At 44.3% G+C, this 19,567-nt stretch overlaps 1 protein-coding gene across 2 annotated transcripts in view; it reads left to right on the forward strand.

Moving 5' to 3' along the window:
* Positions 1-1,084: 1,084 nt before the first annotated feature.
* The window catches only part of cdadc1 (cytidine and dCMP deaminase domain containing 1), a 31,328-nt gene continuing 12,845 nt past the window's right edge, over positions 1,085-19,567 (forward strand). For both annotated transcript variants that reach the window (XM_056301435.1, XM_056301434.1), the window contains exons 1-8: positions 1,085-1,310; positions 5,333-5,442; positions 5,926-6,103; positions 7,972-8,278; positions 9,293-9,499; positions 15,896-16,011; positions 17,473-17,522; positions 18,648-18,817. In XM_056301435.1, the coding sequence (XP_056157410.1) occupies positions 1,187-1,310; positions 5,333-5,442; positions 5,926-6,103; positions 7,972-8,278; positions 9,293-9,499; positions 15,896-16,011; positions 17,473-17,522; positions 18,648-18,817 (1,262 nt within the window). In that variant the 5' untranslated portion in view covers positions 1,085-1,186. The remainder of the gene's footprint in view (positions 1,311-5,332; positions 5,443-5,925; positions 6,104-7,971; positions 8,279-9,292; positions 9,500-15,895; positions 16,012-17,472; positions 17,523-18,647; positions 18,818-19,567) is intronic.

Below are 19,567 nucleotides of genomic sequence, written 5' to 3' on the forward strand. Positions count from 1 at the left end.
TTCCTATGCAACAAACGTATTCCTCCTTTTTCAATACATTTTGAATCATGGTAAAGTTCAACGGCGAACGATCAGGACCTTAAACTTTCACAGAAGGCCCAACCATCCTGCCCCACGGCGATGAGGTAGTCTAGCAGGCTGCTACTGCGCATGTGCATATTTAGTGACCCCCCCCCCCACACACACACACACCGTGAGGGCGTTGTTACTCGACGTAGCTAATCAGTTAGCGTCGCAACTTCAGCTGGCGAGCAGGGGGGAGACTTTCTTGTGCGGTTTATTTCTGGTTTTTTGCGAGTCGAACACTTAACGAAAAGTTGTACACAGTTAAAAAAAAAAGACTAAAGAAAACGGGCAACAGCGTGGCAAGTATAACCAACATATCAGAGATGGTTTACGTTTTAGGCCAGAAACTGCATGTTCGTCGTCGCCGGGCCTGACTCCAGTGTGGGGCATGGCGGGCAGACGGCTCAGCTTCAGGTCAACGACACCCGTCGTCTGAAGTGTTTGCTGTGGTTTTATTGCGCGCACACAATGGCGTTTGGTCTTCGTGCTTGGCAGTTGGTGGGCAATATGGGTCGTCGTTGCATTTGGCGCTTCGCGTTGCGAGCGAACGGCTTTGTTTTTGCATCGGTAAATATGGCGTGATTTGTCCACAGATTGTGCAGGCGGCTGTGGTGACTTTATTATGTCTGTCGTAGTTTTTTTTCCTTTTTCATTCCGAAGAGATTGATGATATAAACGATGTATTCTGTGGCGGTCCAAGCTCCAAAGGCGACCACTGCTGAAATAACGCCGTAGAATGACCATGCAGTGCTATGCCTCCATCTACCGGCCCAACTTGGTATTTCATCAATAACGCGTCACTTTTTTCCCCTTGTTGATCCGCGGATAGGACGGGTCTAGGGATCGGTTTTTTTTGTCAAAACACGTCGTTTGTTCGACACAGATTTTAACGTGAACGAACGCGACTGGTATAAAATGGAAAGAAACCGTCTTTGGTTTGCGCTAGTTGCGGCTCGGGTCGGCCTCTGACTCCGCCCGTTGTCCTACGTCAGAGGAGATCTGCGGAAGTGTTGGGGACGTCGGATCAGGCGAAGTGATTTCGTTTTGCTCTCTCTCTCTCTCTCTGTGCGACGTCGGGAGAGTTGGGGCTTTCTTGTTGTTTGTCGTCTTGCTTTTTTGGATGGCGGCAACAAGGAGCGATCACATAGATCAGCTTTCGCCTCCGAACTGCACCGACACGTGCCGATGCGGACGAGGTCGCGATGTGACTGAGACCAGCACGCAGACGGACACCAAAACACAAGGTGAGAGAGTAAGGTCTTGAGTATGACTGCTTAAGGTAATATCGATGACACAGCCCGAGACCACGGTCTTACACCGTATGCTTTCACGTACGTCATTGTATATCTTATGATGAAATGTATGTTAATGCACGTCTTACACGTTGACTCAACCAATGGGTAAACTCACCATTGGTTCTTCTGCTTTCTGTTGGTGTGAATTTATTAGAAAGTTGGAGAGAAGGAGGGAAATGAAGGAGGTGATTTTGCGCTATGATTGATCTCAAGTTACATATTGCGTGTCCTGCTGAAAACCATGCATCTCATCTATTGTTTTGTAAGTGACAGTGTCCAGATGAGTCATTCATGCATTGGAAATTCTCTCTCTCTCTCTCCAATTAGCCCAAGTCGAAGTGTTGAAAGAATTGATCAGTTTGTCAACAGTTGTTCAAACGTGCTTTGTCATTTATTTCTGTGGAAAAACGTTCTTTTCCCTACAATACAAATGACTTTATTAAACGTCAGGTCGCTAACTAATAAATCATCTTTAGTCAATGATCTTACAAGTACCCATAACCTGGCCTTCACCATGCTGACCAAGACCTGGCTGGATAGAAATGGTGCAGTCGCGCTCACTGAGACAGCACCTCCTGGCTTCAAATTTAGCTATACCACCAGAGCTGATAGGAGAGGCGGTGGAATAACTGCTGTCTTCTCTGATTCCTATAGCTGCAAGGAAATCCCGCTCGGGGAATTCATGTCTTTTGAATCCCTTGCTTTTACTATACATTGTAATACTACAATTTAAATAATTACTGTCTATCCGCCACCAAAATCTAAACATGGCTTTCTTGATAAATTTTTGGAGCTACTGTCTGTGGTTTCCACTGGTTATGATTGTTTCATCATCTTAGGTGATTTTAATGTTCATGTTGACAGTAAAACAGACCCCGATGCTAGAAACCTAATTAGCTTACTGGAGGCCTTTGCTCTCACTCAGCATGTTTCTGGACCCACCCACAATAAGGGGCATACTTGGTCATATCAAAAGGACTTAATATTACTGTACCCTGTGTTATGTAACATAGAAAAAAGAAAAGCCCCCTGGAGAAATGGAGTGGTTGTTAGACAGCTTAAGAGAGTGTCGCCAGGCAGAACAACAGTGGACAAAGATTAAACTTGAGGTTCACCATGAAATTTACAAGGATAGACTGAAAAAGTACAGCAAAGAAATTAAACAGGCCAGGCAGCCTTTTTTTTTGTTGAGAATATTAACAATAGTAAAGTGCTTTTCTATTCTGTTGATTGACTTATCAATCCACCATCTCCAAACCCATCAGAAATACTGTCCACTGAAAAATGTGAGCAGTTTGCTACATTCTCCAATAACAAAATTATTGCCATTTGACAACATTAGTGCATCAAGGTCCAATAATTAACCTACCCTCCAGTTCTCCAGAAATATCACTGGTGACATGCCTCACTTTGATACTCTAGACTTAGACAATATTGTTGGGCAGCTCAGGTCCTCCACCTGCTGCTTGGATCCTCTCCCTACCACATTTAAAAAAATGTTTTTTAGAAATTATTAACTTTTCTCTTCAGGCAGGTATATTTCATGCAGCACTGAAGACAGCTGTCGTTAAACCACTTCTGAAGAAGAGCAATCTTGATGTGACAGCTATTGCTAACTACAGGCCCATCTCCAACTTACCATTCCTCAGCAAAATACTTGAAAAAAACAGTTTATTCTCAAGTTAATAACTATTTAATATCAAACAACCTTCTAGCCATTTATCAATTAGGTTTTCGATCTCACCATAGCACAGAAACAGCACTTAAAGTGGTGAACAATCTGCATACGAACACGGATTCAAATAAATTGTCTGTTCTTGTGCTGCTGGATCTCAGTGCCGCCTTCGACACTGTTGATTTTGCTAGAGAGATTAGAAAAATGGGCCGGCCTTTCTGGCCCAGTTCTCAACTGGTTTAGAATATACCTACAGGACAGGCAGTTCTTTGTGTCTATTGGAGACTTTCCCTCGGACAAAGTGGGTATAATGTGTGGGGTACCCCAAGGTTTGGTTATTGGACCATTACTATTCAATCTATATGCTTCCATTCACATGTTATACAGAAACACAAAATAAATTACCATAATTATGCAGATGATTCACAACTGTACATATCCCTATCTCCTGATGACCTAGATCCCATACATTCCCTAACTCTGTGTATTGACGATATGAATCTATGGATGTCAGAGAACTTTTTCAAGTTGAACAAAGACAAGACAGAAATACTTATTTTTGGTGCGAAGACTCGGAGACAGAATTGTAGCTCATCTCAGCTCTCTGTCTCTGGAGTGCAAAAGCGAAGCTAGAAATCTCAGTGTAATTATAGACAGTGGTCTAAATTTTAAGCGCCACATCAATTATCTCACAAGGGCAGCCTTCTACCATCTTAAAAACATTTCAGAACTAAGGGGCTTTCTATCAAAATCAGACTGAGAAACTTTTTTGTTTTTGGCCCCCCTTTTTTTTTTTTTCTTCTCCCAATTGGATCTGGCCAATTAGCCCACAATTCTGAGCCGTCCCGGTCGCCGCTCCACCCCTTCTGCCAATCCGGGGAGGGCTGCAGACTACCACATGACTCCTCCGATACATGTGGAGTCACCAGCTGCTTCTTTTCACCTGACAGTGAGGAGTTTCATCAGGGGGGTGTAGCGCATGGGAGGATCACGCTATTGCCCCAGTTCCCTCTCCCCTCCAAACAGGTGCCCCGACTGACCAGAGGAGGCGCTAGTGCAGCGACCAGGACACACACTCCGGTTTCTCACCAGCAGACACGGCCAGTTGTGTCTGTAGGGACGCCCAACCAAGCCGGAGGTAACACGGGGATTCGAAATGGCGAACCCTGTGTTAGTAGGCAATGGAATAGACCGCTATGCTACCCGGACACCACAGACTGTGAGAAATTAATCCATGCATTTATAACAAAGTAGACTAGAATACTGTAATGGACTATTCACCGGCCTCCCAAAATCAGTTGTGCGCCAACTACAGTTAATTCAAAATGCAGCAGCACGTGTTCTCACCGGAACTAAAAAGTATGAACACATTACACCTGTTCTTAGATCTCTGCATTGGCTCCCCGTCAAAACTAGAATCGGTTTTAAAATTCTGTTAATTGTATACAAAGTGCTAAATGGCCTTGCACCACACTACATGAAAGACATGTTAATTACTTACAAACCAGCAAGAACACTCTGGTCCGATGGCAGTGGTCTTTTAACCATCCCTCCTGCTAGGTCTAGAGCAGGGGAAGCTGCATTTTGCATTTATGCCCCAAGTAGATGGAACACCCTGCATGAGGACCTGAGAGAGGCCCCCACACTGAACACATGTAAAAGCAGGTTAAAAAAATGTACTTTTTAAAACAGTTGATGGCTAAGTTCTTGGTGTGTGTGTTTTGTATATTTTGATATTTTTATATATTCAGCTCTGATTGTTGTTACTTTTAATTCATCTGTTTTTATGGCACTTTTATTTATTTTACTAACTCAGTGTTAAAATTGTCTGTACTTGTATAAAATTTGTCTGTACTTTTTTTTGTTGTTGAGGCACTTTGTATCACATTTGTTTGTATGGAAAGTGATATACAAATAAAGTTTGATTGATGATTGATGTTACAATCAGGAACTAATTAGAATGTGTTTTTGTATATAAGGTTATTAGGCTGAAGTGACTGACTGTGACAGTTGAAAGTCAGACAGTGAAAAAGCTGTTGTTCATTCCAGATATGTACTCGTGGTTTCTTGATAGAAGTTCAGTCATCTTGAACTTGCATGTGAATGATTCAATCTCATGTTACGACAGGGTATTTTTACTGCCATTTGACTCATTCAGGCTGTGTACTTTTGTAGCACAGCCACCTAAAGCAGTAGAGTAAGTTAAGTATTGATTTGTTCATTTTGCCTGCAGCTAATTGGGCAAAATCCTTCCAACTGCTTAAACAACTATTTGTCCCCCCCCCCCCCCCCCCAGGCCATGGCCCCAGGTTATCAAAGGTGAACCTTTTTACTTTGCTCAGTTTGTGGATGGAGCTGTTCCCCAAGGAGTCCTCCGAAGACAAAGACATGGACCCCAATCAGACTGTAAGCGGACCCATGTACACAGTACACACAATCCTAGTCTTCTGTTTTTATATTTAATTCATCTGTGAAATCGCACTACGATGACTTGAAATGTACATTGAAAAGCCAAAGGACGTATCGGATCAAAAATGTCTATATCTAATCAATATTAGATATAGCCATTTTCGGAGGTAACACGGGGATTCGAACTGGCGATCCCTGTGTTGGTAGGCAACAGAATAGACCACTACACTACCTGGATGCCCCTTGAACATCATTTTTGGCCAATTTTGACCGTCCTACTGCATATGTATGTATGTATGGAAGGACATCAGTTGCTTGTTTCAAATCGAGACACTCAGCAGCCCCTACTGTTGCTACTCATTATGGAAAGCAGGGGTTCTATCGATTGCACCTGTGTTCATGATAACGTGTGCAAATGGTGTTCTTGGAGAAGTAAAGGTATTCTGTTGTGTGCTTATATTTGCATCTGTTGTGCGGTAGGTACGTGGAACGGGTCTGGTGGTAGTGCGGGACAGCAAGGTGGTGGGTCTCCACTGCTTAGGTCCTGAGCTCCATACGGGACAGGTGGCCCTCATCAGACATGGAGCCAGCCTAGCCAACTGTCAGCTGTACTTCTCCAGAAGACCCTGCGCTACCTGCCTCAAGATGATCATCAATGGTGAGGAAATGGGGAACGGTCGATTAGTGTGAATAGTTGACTGGATGCATTGATAGATGGATGCATGGACAGAGATGGAAAGACAGGTGGCTTGATTAATGGAGTCACCCATTTATCCATCCACTCATCTACAGTGAGGAGAACAAGTATTGGATACACTGCCGATTTTGCAGGTTTTTCCACTTACAAAGCGTGTAGAGGTCTGTAATTTTTATCATAGGTACACTTCAACTGTGAGAGATGGAATCTAAAACAAAAATCCAGAAAATCCCATTGTATAATTTTTAAGTAATTGCTCTTTATTGCATGACATAAGTATTTGATACATCAGAAAAACAGAACTTAATATTTGGTAAAGAAACCTTTGTTTGCAATTACAGAGATCAGACATTTCCTGTAGTTCTTGACCAAGTTTGCACACACTGCAGCAGGGATTTTGGCCCACTCCTCCATACAGATCTTCTCCAGATCCTTCAGATTTCGGGGCTGACGCTGGGCAACATGGACTTTCATCTCCCTCCAAAGATTTTCTATTGGGTTCAGGTCTGGAGACTGGCTAGGCCACTCCAGGACCTTGAGATGCTTCTTACAGAGCCACTTCTTAGTTGCCCAGGCTGTGTGTTTCGGGTCATTGTCATGCTGGAAGACCCAGCCACGACCCATCTTCAATGCTCTTATTGAGGGAAGGAGGTTGTTGGCCAAGATCTCGCGATACATGGCCCCATCCATCCTTCCCTCAATACGGTCCAGTCATCCTGTCCCCTTTGCAGAAAAGCATCCCCAAAAAATGATGTTTCCACCTCCATGCTTCACGGTTGGGATGGTGTTCTTGGGGTTGTACTCATCCTTCTTCTTCCTCCAAACACGGCGAGTAGAGTTTATACCAAAAAGCTCTATTTTGGTCTCATCAGACCACATGACCTTCTCCCATTCCTCCTCTGGATATCCAGATGGTCATTGGCAAACTTCAGACGGGCCTGGACATGCGCTGGCTTGAGCAGGGGGACCTTGCATGCACTGCAGGATTTTAATCCATGACGGCGTCATGTGTTACTAATGGTTTTCTTTGAGACTGTGGTCCCAGGTCTCTTCAGGTCATTGACCAGGTCCTGCCGTATAGTTCTGGGCTGATCCCTCACCTTTCTCATGATCATTGATGCCCCACGAGGTGAGATCTTGCATGGAGCCCCAGACCGAGGGAGATTGACCGTCATCTTGAACTTCTTCCATTTTCTAATAATTGCGCCAACAGTTGTTGCCTTCTCACCAAGCTGCTTGCCTATTGACCTGTAGCCCATCCCAGCCTTGTGCAGGTCTACAATTTTGTCCCTGATGTCCTTAAACAGCTCTCTGGTCTTGGCCATTGTGGAGAGGTTGGAGTCTGAGTGATTGAGTGTGTGGACAGGTGTCTTTTATACAGGTAATGAGTTCAAACAGGTGCAGTTAATACAGGTAATGAGTGGCGAACAGGAGGGCTTCTTAAAGAAAAACTAACAGGTCTGTGAGAGCCGGAATTCTTACTAGTTGGTAGGTGATCAAATACTTATTTCATGCAATAAAATGCAAATTAATTATTTAAAAATCATACAATGTGATTTTCTGGATTTTTGTTTTAGGTTCCGTCTCTCACAGTTGAAGTGTACCTATGATAAAAAATTACAGACCTCTACATGCTTTGTAAGTGGGAAAACCTGCAAAATTGGCAGTGTATCAAATACTTGTTCTCCCCACTGTATGTGTCCATTCAAAATTACCTTACTCTTATATATAGAAAGATGCATGGGTAGGTGGGTAAAAAGGGTAAACATACAGCTGGCCTCTAAAAAAATGTAAAAAAAAATCTCGATAAAGTGATTGTCTTTTTCCAGCCGGTGTAAGGCAGATCTCTTTCTGGCCCGGTGACCCCGAAATCAGCATGCTGAGGTCAGAATCTTCAAATCAGGCCAGACAGGACCTTTCCCAACATCCGACTGAGTGCATTAGCCAAGAGGCTGTGCTCGATGCGATGGCAACGGAGAAGCTAAAGTCCAACAGCCGTCCTCACATCTGTGTGCTCCTGCAGCCCCTGGCCCCGGGTCTAACACAGTTCATTGAGGAAACCTCCAAGGAGAGTGACTTCATGGAGAAAGTGAGCAGTGATGAACCCGGGCTAGACAAAGAAGAACTTTTCACCAGGTATTCCCTTACTTGCTTACCATAATTTACCTTAACCTTGAACAAAGCACACCAGTGATTACTCTTTTTGTGTGAAAGAGCAAATATACTGTAGGGATCTATTTAAAAAAAACTGCCCATTATTTACTCTCTGTTATGACAAAGATACATCATTATCTTGCCTAACAATTCCTCCCAATGCCTTTCACTACCTCAAGAAGAAACAGATGAAGCTCTTTGGAAAATTGCTTCAAGAAATGGCAATTTCTTGGAGCAATTTCAAAGCTGAAATCCATAACCTTTCTCCTTTAGTATATAATTATTTTATCCATCTGGAGCATGTAGTCAGGTTACATAATACTATCTGTCATCTTTAGCGTGGCTGGAGACACTCCAGTCTCTGTATACTATTGTTGTAATTTTTTGACTGGGTGGGACAAACACTAGTGCAGCGGTCAGCACATACGTGTTGGAAACAACTCCAGCAGGGGAAAAGATTGAAGAAGTTTGTCATATATTAAATTGCTTGTATTGGCTTTGGTCTGAGGATCACATTTTTACAACTGTAGGAGCTTATTACTGCTGAGGCACATGACTGACAGTATTGCTACAGGTCTATTTCTCTCTGCCTCTTACAGCTATCTATAAATCATTGTTCTACTGTAATATTGTCTTTCCAGCAGAACCACTACAATGTCATCCCATTACACATGGATAAAATAACAACTTACTAATGGAGAAAAAGTCACGCATTGAAGCTTTAAGACTGTTATATTCTGAGCTGGCAAGATTTGAGTAAACAACTGAGGAATGCCATCATCTTAGAATAAATGAACTGGAATATGTCCTTCTATTTGGCTAATATCTGCAACCATGAATGCTTTTACTAAGTGATTTTTTTTTCTCCAGACTTTGTTAGTACCACACTGTCAAAAAATGCCTTTTGTGAACCTGCCTTTAAGATGAAGTAAAAGTACAGGGCGCTTTTCTGCCCTTAACTGTATTCAAACCAGAGAAATTCTTTGCATTTTCCAGGCAGCGCAGGAGGCATCTAGAGGCTTTCTCTGGAGAGTTCCTGGTCAGCGCAGAGCAGCAGCACAGACAGATCCTGTCCCAGATGGGTCTGGACAACTTCTGTATGGAGCCGTTCTTCTCCACCCTGAGACACAACATGAAAGAGCTGGTGAAAGTTCTGGCCACTGTGGCTGCAGGAGTCCCGCTCCAACATCATGGCTTCTACAGGTTAGAAAAAGACACACTTTTACGCACTCTGGTTAGAATCCCCAGAGGGTGTTTGTAATATTTAATTATCCAGAAATGATTTTGTTCCGGACTCGATGAAGCAGCAATAATTGGCAATGCTGTCTTCAGGAGGGAGGGCAGAGTCGGCTTGTGTTCGTCACATGAATGCGTCTCTGGGTGTGTCGGAAAAAGCAGTGGTTTGGCCTGGATTCGACTCGTCACGAAAGTGGCGAGGCGACTCCTTCAAGACTGCCGACCGGAGAGATGCATTTGGCGAACGCATGCAGTACGAGGGTGGATGTTTGAACTAGAATAGGGATCGATTGGCCACTAAATTGGGAGAAAAAAAATTTAAAAAAGGAATGATTTTGTTAACACTGAAACCCTCTTTCAGTGTCACACCGCTTTACATTCATTCAATTCCATTCTCACCTCCAGGGTTGTCGGTACAAACTCAAATTTATACTTTTCGCTTTCTAACTACTCCACCAAACTGCTTCAGAGTTAAATGCTTCGCTTCATGGCACCTTAACAAAAATGAATTTTTTCCTCTTTGATCTGGAATTAAAACTGGCAACTATCTCCATAATGGATCTGATTTTACAACTTTAAGGCCGCCCCTTTATCCCATGCTTATCTTCTCCAGTTAAATGTGTGTGTGTGTGTTTTTTTTTTTTAAACTAATTTTTATTTAGTTTCAAACAATATTACAATATATTTTCACACAAAGACACGTTTGCTATTCCAGCTGTACCTATACATTCTTCACATTGACTTTCAAATACTAAGTAGACAGACAATGAAAAAGATCCACTCCAAAGTAAAGTAATAGCCACATAAACGAGGGATATGTTATAAACCAGAGAAAGATCAAATGAAAGCGGAACATGGGAGAAGAGAGTAAAAAAACAAAACAAAAAAACCTAACTGTATTAGTAAATCCATGACAGCGTCCCACCGCTTAGTAAATATCCATTTTTGGAGCCTTAATAATTATGTTAATTGCTCCATATGGTACACATCCCACACCTTTTGAATCCATAAGTTGTGTGGGGGGGGGGGGTGTCTGATTTCATCCATTTAATCGTAATACACTTTGGGGCTGTTGTAAGTAGTATTCCTAGGAGATATTTCGTAGACCTCCCCTCTAAACCATCAGGTATTACTCCCAGTAGTGCCACCATAGGATCTTGTGGGATATTCTGCTGGAACACTTCTTTAAGAGCATCAGATACCTCTTTCCAAAAGACATGTAACTTAGGGCATGTTTGTAATGGTGATGAACAGGTTGACGGACGAGATCAGGCAGGAGTCTCTGTGGACTATAAAGTTTGCGGATGACACTGATCTGTAGCGAGAGTAGGGTGCAGGTTGAGGAGAGCCTGGAGAGGTGGAGGTATACACTGGAGAGAAGAGGAATGGAAGTCAGTAGGCGCAAGATGGAATACATATTCGTGAATGAGAGGGAGGACAGTGAAATGGTGAGGATGCAAGGAGTAGAGGTGATGAAGGCATATGAATTTAAATACTTGGGGTCAACTGTCCAAAGTAATGCTGAATGCAGAAGAGAGGTGAAGAAGCGAGTGCAGGCAGGGTGGACTGGGTGGAGAGTGTCAGCAGTGATTTGCGACAGAAGGGTACCAGCAAAAGTTAAAGGGAAGGTTTACAAGATGGATGTGAGACCAGCTATGTTATATGGTTTGAAGACAGTGGCACTGACGAGATGGGAATCAGAATTAAACATGGGTATAACAACACAGGATACCTGGAAGGAACTATGCACAGAAGCAAACCTAGTGACAATTTCAAACACACGGAGGGAATTCAAATGGAGAGTAATCGCTACATATTTTTGAATGCCATAGATATCCAAAGGAGTTGAATCAAGTGCAACTGGACTTGGTATATACCCGTGAAGACATTTCGCCTCTTGTCCAAGAGGCTTCCTCAGTTAGTGCCTTTCTGACTAGACCAAGTTAGTCTGACTGGCTGGTGATGAGACTCAGAATTTATCCTCTTTGGAGTCGTTGTCAGAGCTATAGATGTCCATGGCTCTTTGTGTCCCGATGTTTACCAACGCCCGTCGCTAACAGAGCCATAGATATGAGTGGCTCTTTTGTGTACCGATGTTTGGCCGCGCCCGTCATTATCAGAGCTATTGATATGCGTGGCTCTCCTGTGCTCCGATGTCCAGCCACGCCCGTCGCCATTGATTTGCATTTGTTTAGCAGCGACGGTCGTTGGGGGTGTTAGTTTCGACTTCATTATTCGGTGATCATGAGAGTCATTGAAGCCGTTAGTGACCGACTTATTCTCGGAGGCTAGGCTTCTTGAGTCTCCTGGGTAGAGATGAAAGGATGGCATTGTAAGTGGGAGATAGGTGGTGTCGCAGACCTCCTCCTCTGTTGAGGGATGGTTTTTCCAGTTTCGCATAGATGGCTTCCTTCACCCCTCTTTCAAACAATCTATCTTCTCTGTCCAAAATGTGTACATTTCTGTCCTCGAAGGGGTGTGTCTTCTTTAGGTGTAGATAGACTGCTGAGTCTTGTCCTGAGGAGTTTGGCCTTCTGTGTTGGGCCATCCGTTTGTGTAGTGGTTGTTAGGTTTCTCCTATGTATAGGTCAGTGCAATCCTCATTACATTGTACAGCATACACCAGATTGCTTTTTTGGGTGTGTGGTACACGGTCTTTGGGATGAACCAGTCTTTGTCGGAGTGTGTCGCTGGGTTTGAAGTATACCGGGATGCGGTGTTTTTTGAAAATTCTCCTGAGTTTCTCAGAGACCCCAGAAACATATGGGATGACTGTGCTATTCCTTCTGTTCCTTTTCTCCTCATCGCTCACCTGGTTGGTCTTTTTGGAACGTGTTGCAGTTTTCGCAAAGGTCCGACTGGGGTAGCCGCAGGTTTTTAAAGCTCCCCTCAGGTGTGTGTGTGCTTCTCGTTGGGCCTGAGTGCTGCAGGGCACATTGTCAGCTCTGTGTTGCAAAGTTCTGATGACGCTCAGTTTGTGTTCCAGAGGGTGGTTTGAGTCGAAAAGTAGATATTGGTCTGTGTGTGTAGGTTTCCTTTAAACCCCAATGTGGAGGCTCCCGTCTTCCCCAATGTGGATGTCACAGTCCAAGAAGGGCCAACTGTTGTTCTTTACGTCTTCCCTTGTGAACTTAATGTTCTTGTCCACTGAGTTGATGTGTTTGGTAAATGCTTGCACCTCTTGCGTTTGGATTTTGACCCATGTGTCATCCACATATCTGAACCAGTGGCTCGGAGGTGTTCCTCTGAAGGAGTTCAGGGCCCTGTGTTCTACCTCTTCCATATATAAGTTGGCCACAATGGGCGATACTGGTGAGCCCATTGCACACCGTGTTTCTGTCTGTAAAACTGGCCCCTGAATTGGAAATATGTAGTGTTCAGGCAAAGGTCCAGTAGTTGGCAAATCTGGTCTGGGCTGAGGTTGGTCCTATTGTGGAGGGTGTCGTCCCGTAGCAAACGTTACCTCACAGTTTCCAAAGCCTCCATGGTTGGGATGCAGGTGAATAACGAGGTCACGTCGTAGGATACCATGGTTTCATCCGGTTCCAGTTTTACACCTTGGACCTTGTCCACGAAGTCAATGGAGTTTTGGATATGGTGAGGTGTTTCGCCCACTAAAGGGGTCAAGATGTTGGCTATATGTTTGGCAATGTTGTACGTGACCGAGTTTATGCTGCTGACGATGGGCCTGAGGGGGGTTCCATCTTTATGGATCTTAGGGAGTCCATATATGCATGGAATGTTATCTTGTTGGTAGAGACGGTGGTATTGTAGCCGATCAATGGTTCCTCCTTTCTGTAGGTACTCTATTATTCTCCTCTTGTAACCACTAGTAGGATCGCATCTCAGATGTTCATAGGTGTCGGTGTCGCTGAGTAATGACATGATCTTGGCGTGGTAGTGTGTTGTGTTGAGGATAACCGTGCATCTCCCCTTACCTGCTGGAAAGATAGTGATATTTTCATCCTTGCTCAGGGCTGTCACGGCTTTCCTTTCCTCCATGGTTAGGTTGGAAGGAGGGAGTTTCGCATTGGACAGAGCTGCTGATACCTTTAACCTAAGCTGCTCTGCCTCGGCAATGTGCCCAGCAGCACTCAGGCCCAACGAGAAGACACAAACACCTGAGGGGAGCTTTAAAAACCTGCGGCTACCCCAGTTGGACCTTTGCAAAAACTGCAACACGTTCCAAAAAGACCAACCAGGTGAGCGACGAGGAGAAAAGGAACAGAAGGAATAGCACAGTCATCCCGTATGTTTCTGGGGTCTCCGAGAAACTCAGGAGAATTTTCAAAAAACACCGCATCCCGGTATACTTCAAACCCAGCGACACACTCCGACAAAGACTCGTTCATCCAAAAGACCGCGTACCACACACCCAAAAAGGCAATCTGGTGTATGCTGTACAATGCAATGAGGATTGTACTGACCTATACATAGGAGAAACCAAACAACCAATACACAAACGGATGGCCCAACACAGAAGGCCAAACTCCTCAGGACAAGACTCAGCAGTCTATCTACACCTAAAGGAGAGGACTCACTCCTTCGAGGACAGAAACGTACACATTTTGGACAGAGAAGCTAGAGGGGTGAAGGAAGCCATCTATGCGAAACTGGAAAAACAATTTCTCAACAGAGGAAGAGGTCTGCAACACCACCTATCCCCCACTTACAATGCCGTCCTTTCATCTCTACCCAGGAGACTCAAGAAGCCTAGCCTCCAAGAATAACAGTCGGTCACTAACGGCTCCAACGACTCTCATGACCACTGAATAATGAAGTCGAAACTAACACCCCCAACGACCGTCGCTGCTAAACAAATGCAAATCAATGGCGACGGGCGTGGCTGGACATCGGAGCACAGGAGAGCCACGCATATCAATAGCTATGATAACGACGGGCGCGGCCAAACATCGGTACACAAAAGAGCCACTCGTATCTATGGCTCTGTTAGCGGCGGGCGTTGGTAAACATCGGGACACAAAGAGCCATGGACATCTATAGCTCTGACAACGACTCCAAAGAGGATAAATTCTGAGTCTCATCACCAGCCAGTCCAGACTAGCTTGGTCTAGTCAGAAAGGCACTAACTGAGGAAGCCTCTTGGACAAGAGGCGAAATGTCTTCACGAATATATACCAAGTTCAGTTGCACTTGATTCAACTCCTTTGGATATCTATGGCATTCGAAAATATGTAGTGATTACTTTCCATTTGAATTCCCTCCGTGTGTTTGAATTTGTCACTAGGGTTGCTTCTGTGCATAGTTTCTTCCAGGTATCCTGTGTTGTTATACCCATGTTTAATTCTGATTCCCATCTCATCAGTGCCACTGTCTCCAAACCATATAACATAGCTGGTGTTACAACCATCTTATAAACCTTCCCTTTAACTTTTGCTGGTACCCTTATGTCGCAAATCACTCTTCTCCACCCTGCCTGCACTCACTTCTTCACCTCTCTCCTGCATTCAGCATTACTTTGGACAGTTGACCCCAAGTATTTAAACTCATATGCCTTCATCACCTCTACTCCTTGCATCCTCACCATTTCACTGTCCTCCCTCTCATTCACGAATATGTATTCCATCTTGCGCCTACTGACTTCCATTCCTCTTCTCTCCAGTGCATACCTCCACCTCTCCAGCCTCTCCTCAACCTGCACCCTACTCACTACAGATCACAGTGTCATCCGCAAACTTTATAGTCCACAGAGACTCCTGCCTGATCTCGTCCGTCAACCTGTTCATCACCATTGCAAACAAGAAACGGCTCAGAGCCGATCCTTGATGTAATCCCACCTCCACCTTGAACCCATCTGTCGTTCCCAACCGCACACCTCACCGCTGTCATACATATCCTGCACCACTCCTACATACTTTTCTGCAACTCCCTACTTCCTCATACAATACCACACCTCCTCTCTCAGCACCTTGTTGTATACTTCCTCTAAATCCACAAAGACACAATGTAACTTTTTCTGATCTTCTCTATACTTCTCAATCAACATTCTCAAAGCAAACATCACATCTGTGGTGTTCTTTTGTGGCATGAAACCATACTGCTGCTTGCTAGTCATCACCTCGCCTCTTAACCTAGCTTCTATTACTCTTTCCCATATCTTCGTGCTGTGGCTGATCAACTTTATACCTCTGTAGTTGCTACAATTCTGCACATCGCCCTTAATCTTGACCATGTCTTACTCACTAGCACCCCCCAATTGTGTGTGTTTTGCTGACAAATTCAGTTACTGTCTGACTCAAAGGACCTTAAGTCCTTAATTGGGGATGCTTCTCGGCTGTGTTTGCTCAACTTGTCACCCAGAGGTGACTTCTTTTTGCTGATATTTTCTCATTTGGCTCCCAGGGAACAGTCTTCCACTATGGACCCATCACAGACCAACTGTCCTCCATTCCAGGGAGTTTCCCAAGAAGTGGCTCGCCATTGCATCATCCAAGCAAGACTGCTGGCCTACAGAACAGGTCTGCTTGGTTCTTTTGTTTGTACTCACTTGGTGAACGCTATCGCCATATCCCAGTTTTGTTCATATTTATCTTAAGTTGCTGATGTGTCTTCATTTCATTTGAGAAATATTCCCGTGTACATAATCATGCAGTCCTTTTCTACTTACAGAATATTAAGTCTGGGACTCAGAACTTACACAGGTCATAAAAACCCACAGTAAGCAGGCCATGGTGGTTATATGCCACCATGGCCTGTTTACCTGGCTGGGTTATATATCCCAACTACACAAGATACATAGAACAAAGGTCAAAGCCATAATGACCAGATCATAGATGTAATAGATATTCCTGAGTTATTTACGTAGTCCAGAAGGAAGTGTGATACAAAAGGTAATAGCCAAGAAAGAGGGAACCCCCCCCCCAGACAAGACAGGAAAATAATGAGGTGTTAGGGGAGGAAGAAGAGGAGAGGATAGACTTTGTAAAGCTGCTGTTGTGAACATACAGTTGGGTGACAAAGGAAAAGCCTGAATGACCCCTACAGTGAGGGGGAATGGGGACTATGTTATGGGGTGGGGGACATTTTCCTGGCATGGTTTGGGTCTACGTGTCCCCTTAGAGGGAAGGGTCAATGCAAGTCAGTACCAAGTTAGAGAGTAATTACTTTATCTTGTGATGAAACATTTCTATTCTGATGGGAGTGGGCTCTTCTAGGATGACAATGCCCACAGGGGGTCCTGAATGGTTTGATGAGGATAAAAAGGATGTAAATCATATGCTGTGGCCTTCAGACTCACCAGACCTCAACCCCGCTGAACACCTAGGGGAGATTTAGGGCCAGCATGTTAGACAGAGCTCTCCACCACCAAATGAGGGAATATGTTTTTGGAGAATGGTGTCCATCCCTCCAGTAGAGTTCAGACACTTGTAGAATCTATGACAAGGAGCATTGAAGCTGTTCTGGGGGAAACGCACTCTATGTTGGGTTTTAGATTTCAAGCCAGAGACAAGTTGCCCCCCCCCCCCCACACACACACACACACACGTGACTGTACTCAAACTACTGTCAGCACTCCCGACTTTTAGGCAGTTTGACCAGAAGAGTCCAGGAAGATTTTCCAACTCCACTTGTTGGTGCAGATAACCTAAGTATATAGTATAGAGTATGTAGTATATAAACTGTATAGTGTGTGTTAATAAAATATGTATTTAATCAAGATTTCAAGTTGTTGATTTATGATTTTTATCATGAATTGTTTAATGAACATTTACCATGTTTCCCTTTAGCTGTGACTAGTTGACTAGTCACATTAGATTCTGGCACTGCCGTGTTTAGTTCTTGGCCTGAGGCGAGAGATATATTGCTGTCTAAGTCTAAAGTTTTGAACGTTTTAAAAAGTCAAAATGCCCTTAATGAAATGACCTTCAAATTGTGTTTGTCAGACGTTGCTAATTTGGGGTTTGTCATTTTCATTCCAGAGGACCCAAAGGTGGGCGTCGGTGCCGTCATTTGGGCCAAGGGGCAGTCGGTGAGCCCAACTCTTAGATTTGCCTTTGTGACTTTCATCTTGCATCTTTTATTCAGCTTCGATACTATTGAGACAGTTTTGTATTGAAATTGGCATAAGATATCAAAACTGAAAATATATTTTACCGTACTGGATGCAGGTTTTATTCTGCTCCGATCTGAGATAGAGTATATTTCAGTGGAAAGATATTTCAACCTAATTGAATGAATTCCATTTGAGCTAAGACATCCTGAACCTGTAATTATTTGAAGTTATTGTAATATACGCTGGCAGCTGAATACAGTTGTCCTGGGTACGACGTTAAACTTCAACCGTCGGGTTGTCGGCGACTAAACCGGCACCCCCACTTCAACCCTTGGGTTGTTGTGAGGAGGGTGTGTGGACACCCAGCAGGACTAAAAACAAAACCTGTCAAACGGCGGATGTGTTCCTCTGTGACCCAATGGCCATCCATACCTGTAGAAGAGATAGGGACCACCAGGTACTCCCTCTACTGACACACAATGATGACTCAACCTGTTGAGGCATCAGCTGTGCTCGTACGACCTCCATAGGTTACAGAACATGAGTTGAATGCAGTGGGTCAAAGAATTTTTAAGCCGCTGCCTTTCTCCCCAATTGTATCCAGCCAATTACCCGACTTTTCTGAGCCGTCCCGGTTGCTGCTCCACCCCCTCCGTGGCTCCGGGGAGGGCTGCAGACTACCACATGCCTCCTCCGATACATGTGGAGTCACCAGCTGCTTCTTTTCACCTGACTGAGGAGTTTCACCAGGGGGATGTAGTGCATGGGAGAATCATGCTATGCCCCCCAGTTCCCCCTATCCTCTGAACAGGTGCCCCGACCAACCAGAGGAGGCGCTAGTGCAGCGACTAGGACACACCCACATCCGGCTTCCTACCCACAGACACGGCCAATTGTATCTGTAGGGACGCCTGACCAAGCCGGAGGTAACACAGGGATTCGACCCGCCAATCCCCATGTTGGTAGGCAACGGAATAGACCGCCAAACCACCCAGATACCCCCGAAACAAACATTTTTAATTTCATTTTGTTCACAGGCAAACCAGTACACCGTTAACATGTTGACATTGGATTCTGTCTTGCTTTGCTATTTTATCCCAGGCCGGCTGTGATGGCACGGGGTCTCTGCACTTTGTGGGTTGCGGGTACAACGCCTACCCGGCAGGCTCCCACTATGCCGAGTATCCTCAAATGGACGATAAACAGAAGGACCGACAGAGACGCAAATACCGATACATCATCCACGCAGAGCAGAACGCTCTCACCTTCAGGTCAGAACACGTGGTGTGGCTCTGCGGGTCATTCTGTCTTTTGTCTGAAAGGAGCAGACAGAAGACTTGCTGTCTGTGCATTTTCACAAATGCATTGTATTAAACAGTGGACAGGATGCACATCTGGGATAGAATGCAATTACCATTGTTGATTATGGTGTCACATAAAAAAAACCAAAAAAAACAAGGCTAATTAAGGAAAATATTTGATTTTGTCATTGTTATCATGGTGAGATTACCATTTTGAATTTGAAGAACATGATATTTACAGTCAGAGCAATTTATGTTAAAGATAACAAATGTGGTTTCATAAAAGCAACAAAAAAAAAAGACCCATTAGAATATGAACATCTTTTGAAAGCATGGTCGTAGAACTTTTGTATGAGAAGACAGACCGACTGATAGGAAGGACATCACACCAGTTATTATAAAAGGGTTCCAACACAGGCATTACCTGGGCAGTTATAGTAGCAGCTGCCCAAGGTATTTATGAGGTCCCGTTTTAATAAATGTATTTTTTTACATTAATATGACTGCAAAGATGTTAGCATCTGCAATCAAACCCCCCCCCCCCACCCCCGCCGCATTAAAGTATTTGGGTTTTTCTTTGTTTGTTTTTTTTTACCCCATTTTCTCCCCAGTTGTATCTGGCCAATTACCCCACTCTTCAGAGCCATCCCGGTTGCTGCTCTGCCAATCCGGGGAGGGCTGCAGACTACCACATGCCACTCTAGGTCACTCTATCTAGTA

This window comes from Lampris incognitus, chromosome 21 (assembly GCF_029633865.1).
Source record: "Lampris incognitus isolate fLamInc1 chromosome 21, fLamInc1.hap2, whole genome shotgun sequence".
In the NCBI taxonomy this organism is placed as follows: domain Eukaryota; kingdom Metazoa; phylum Chordata; class Actinopteri; order Lampriformes; family Lampridae; genus Lampris; species Lampris incognitus.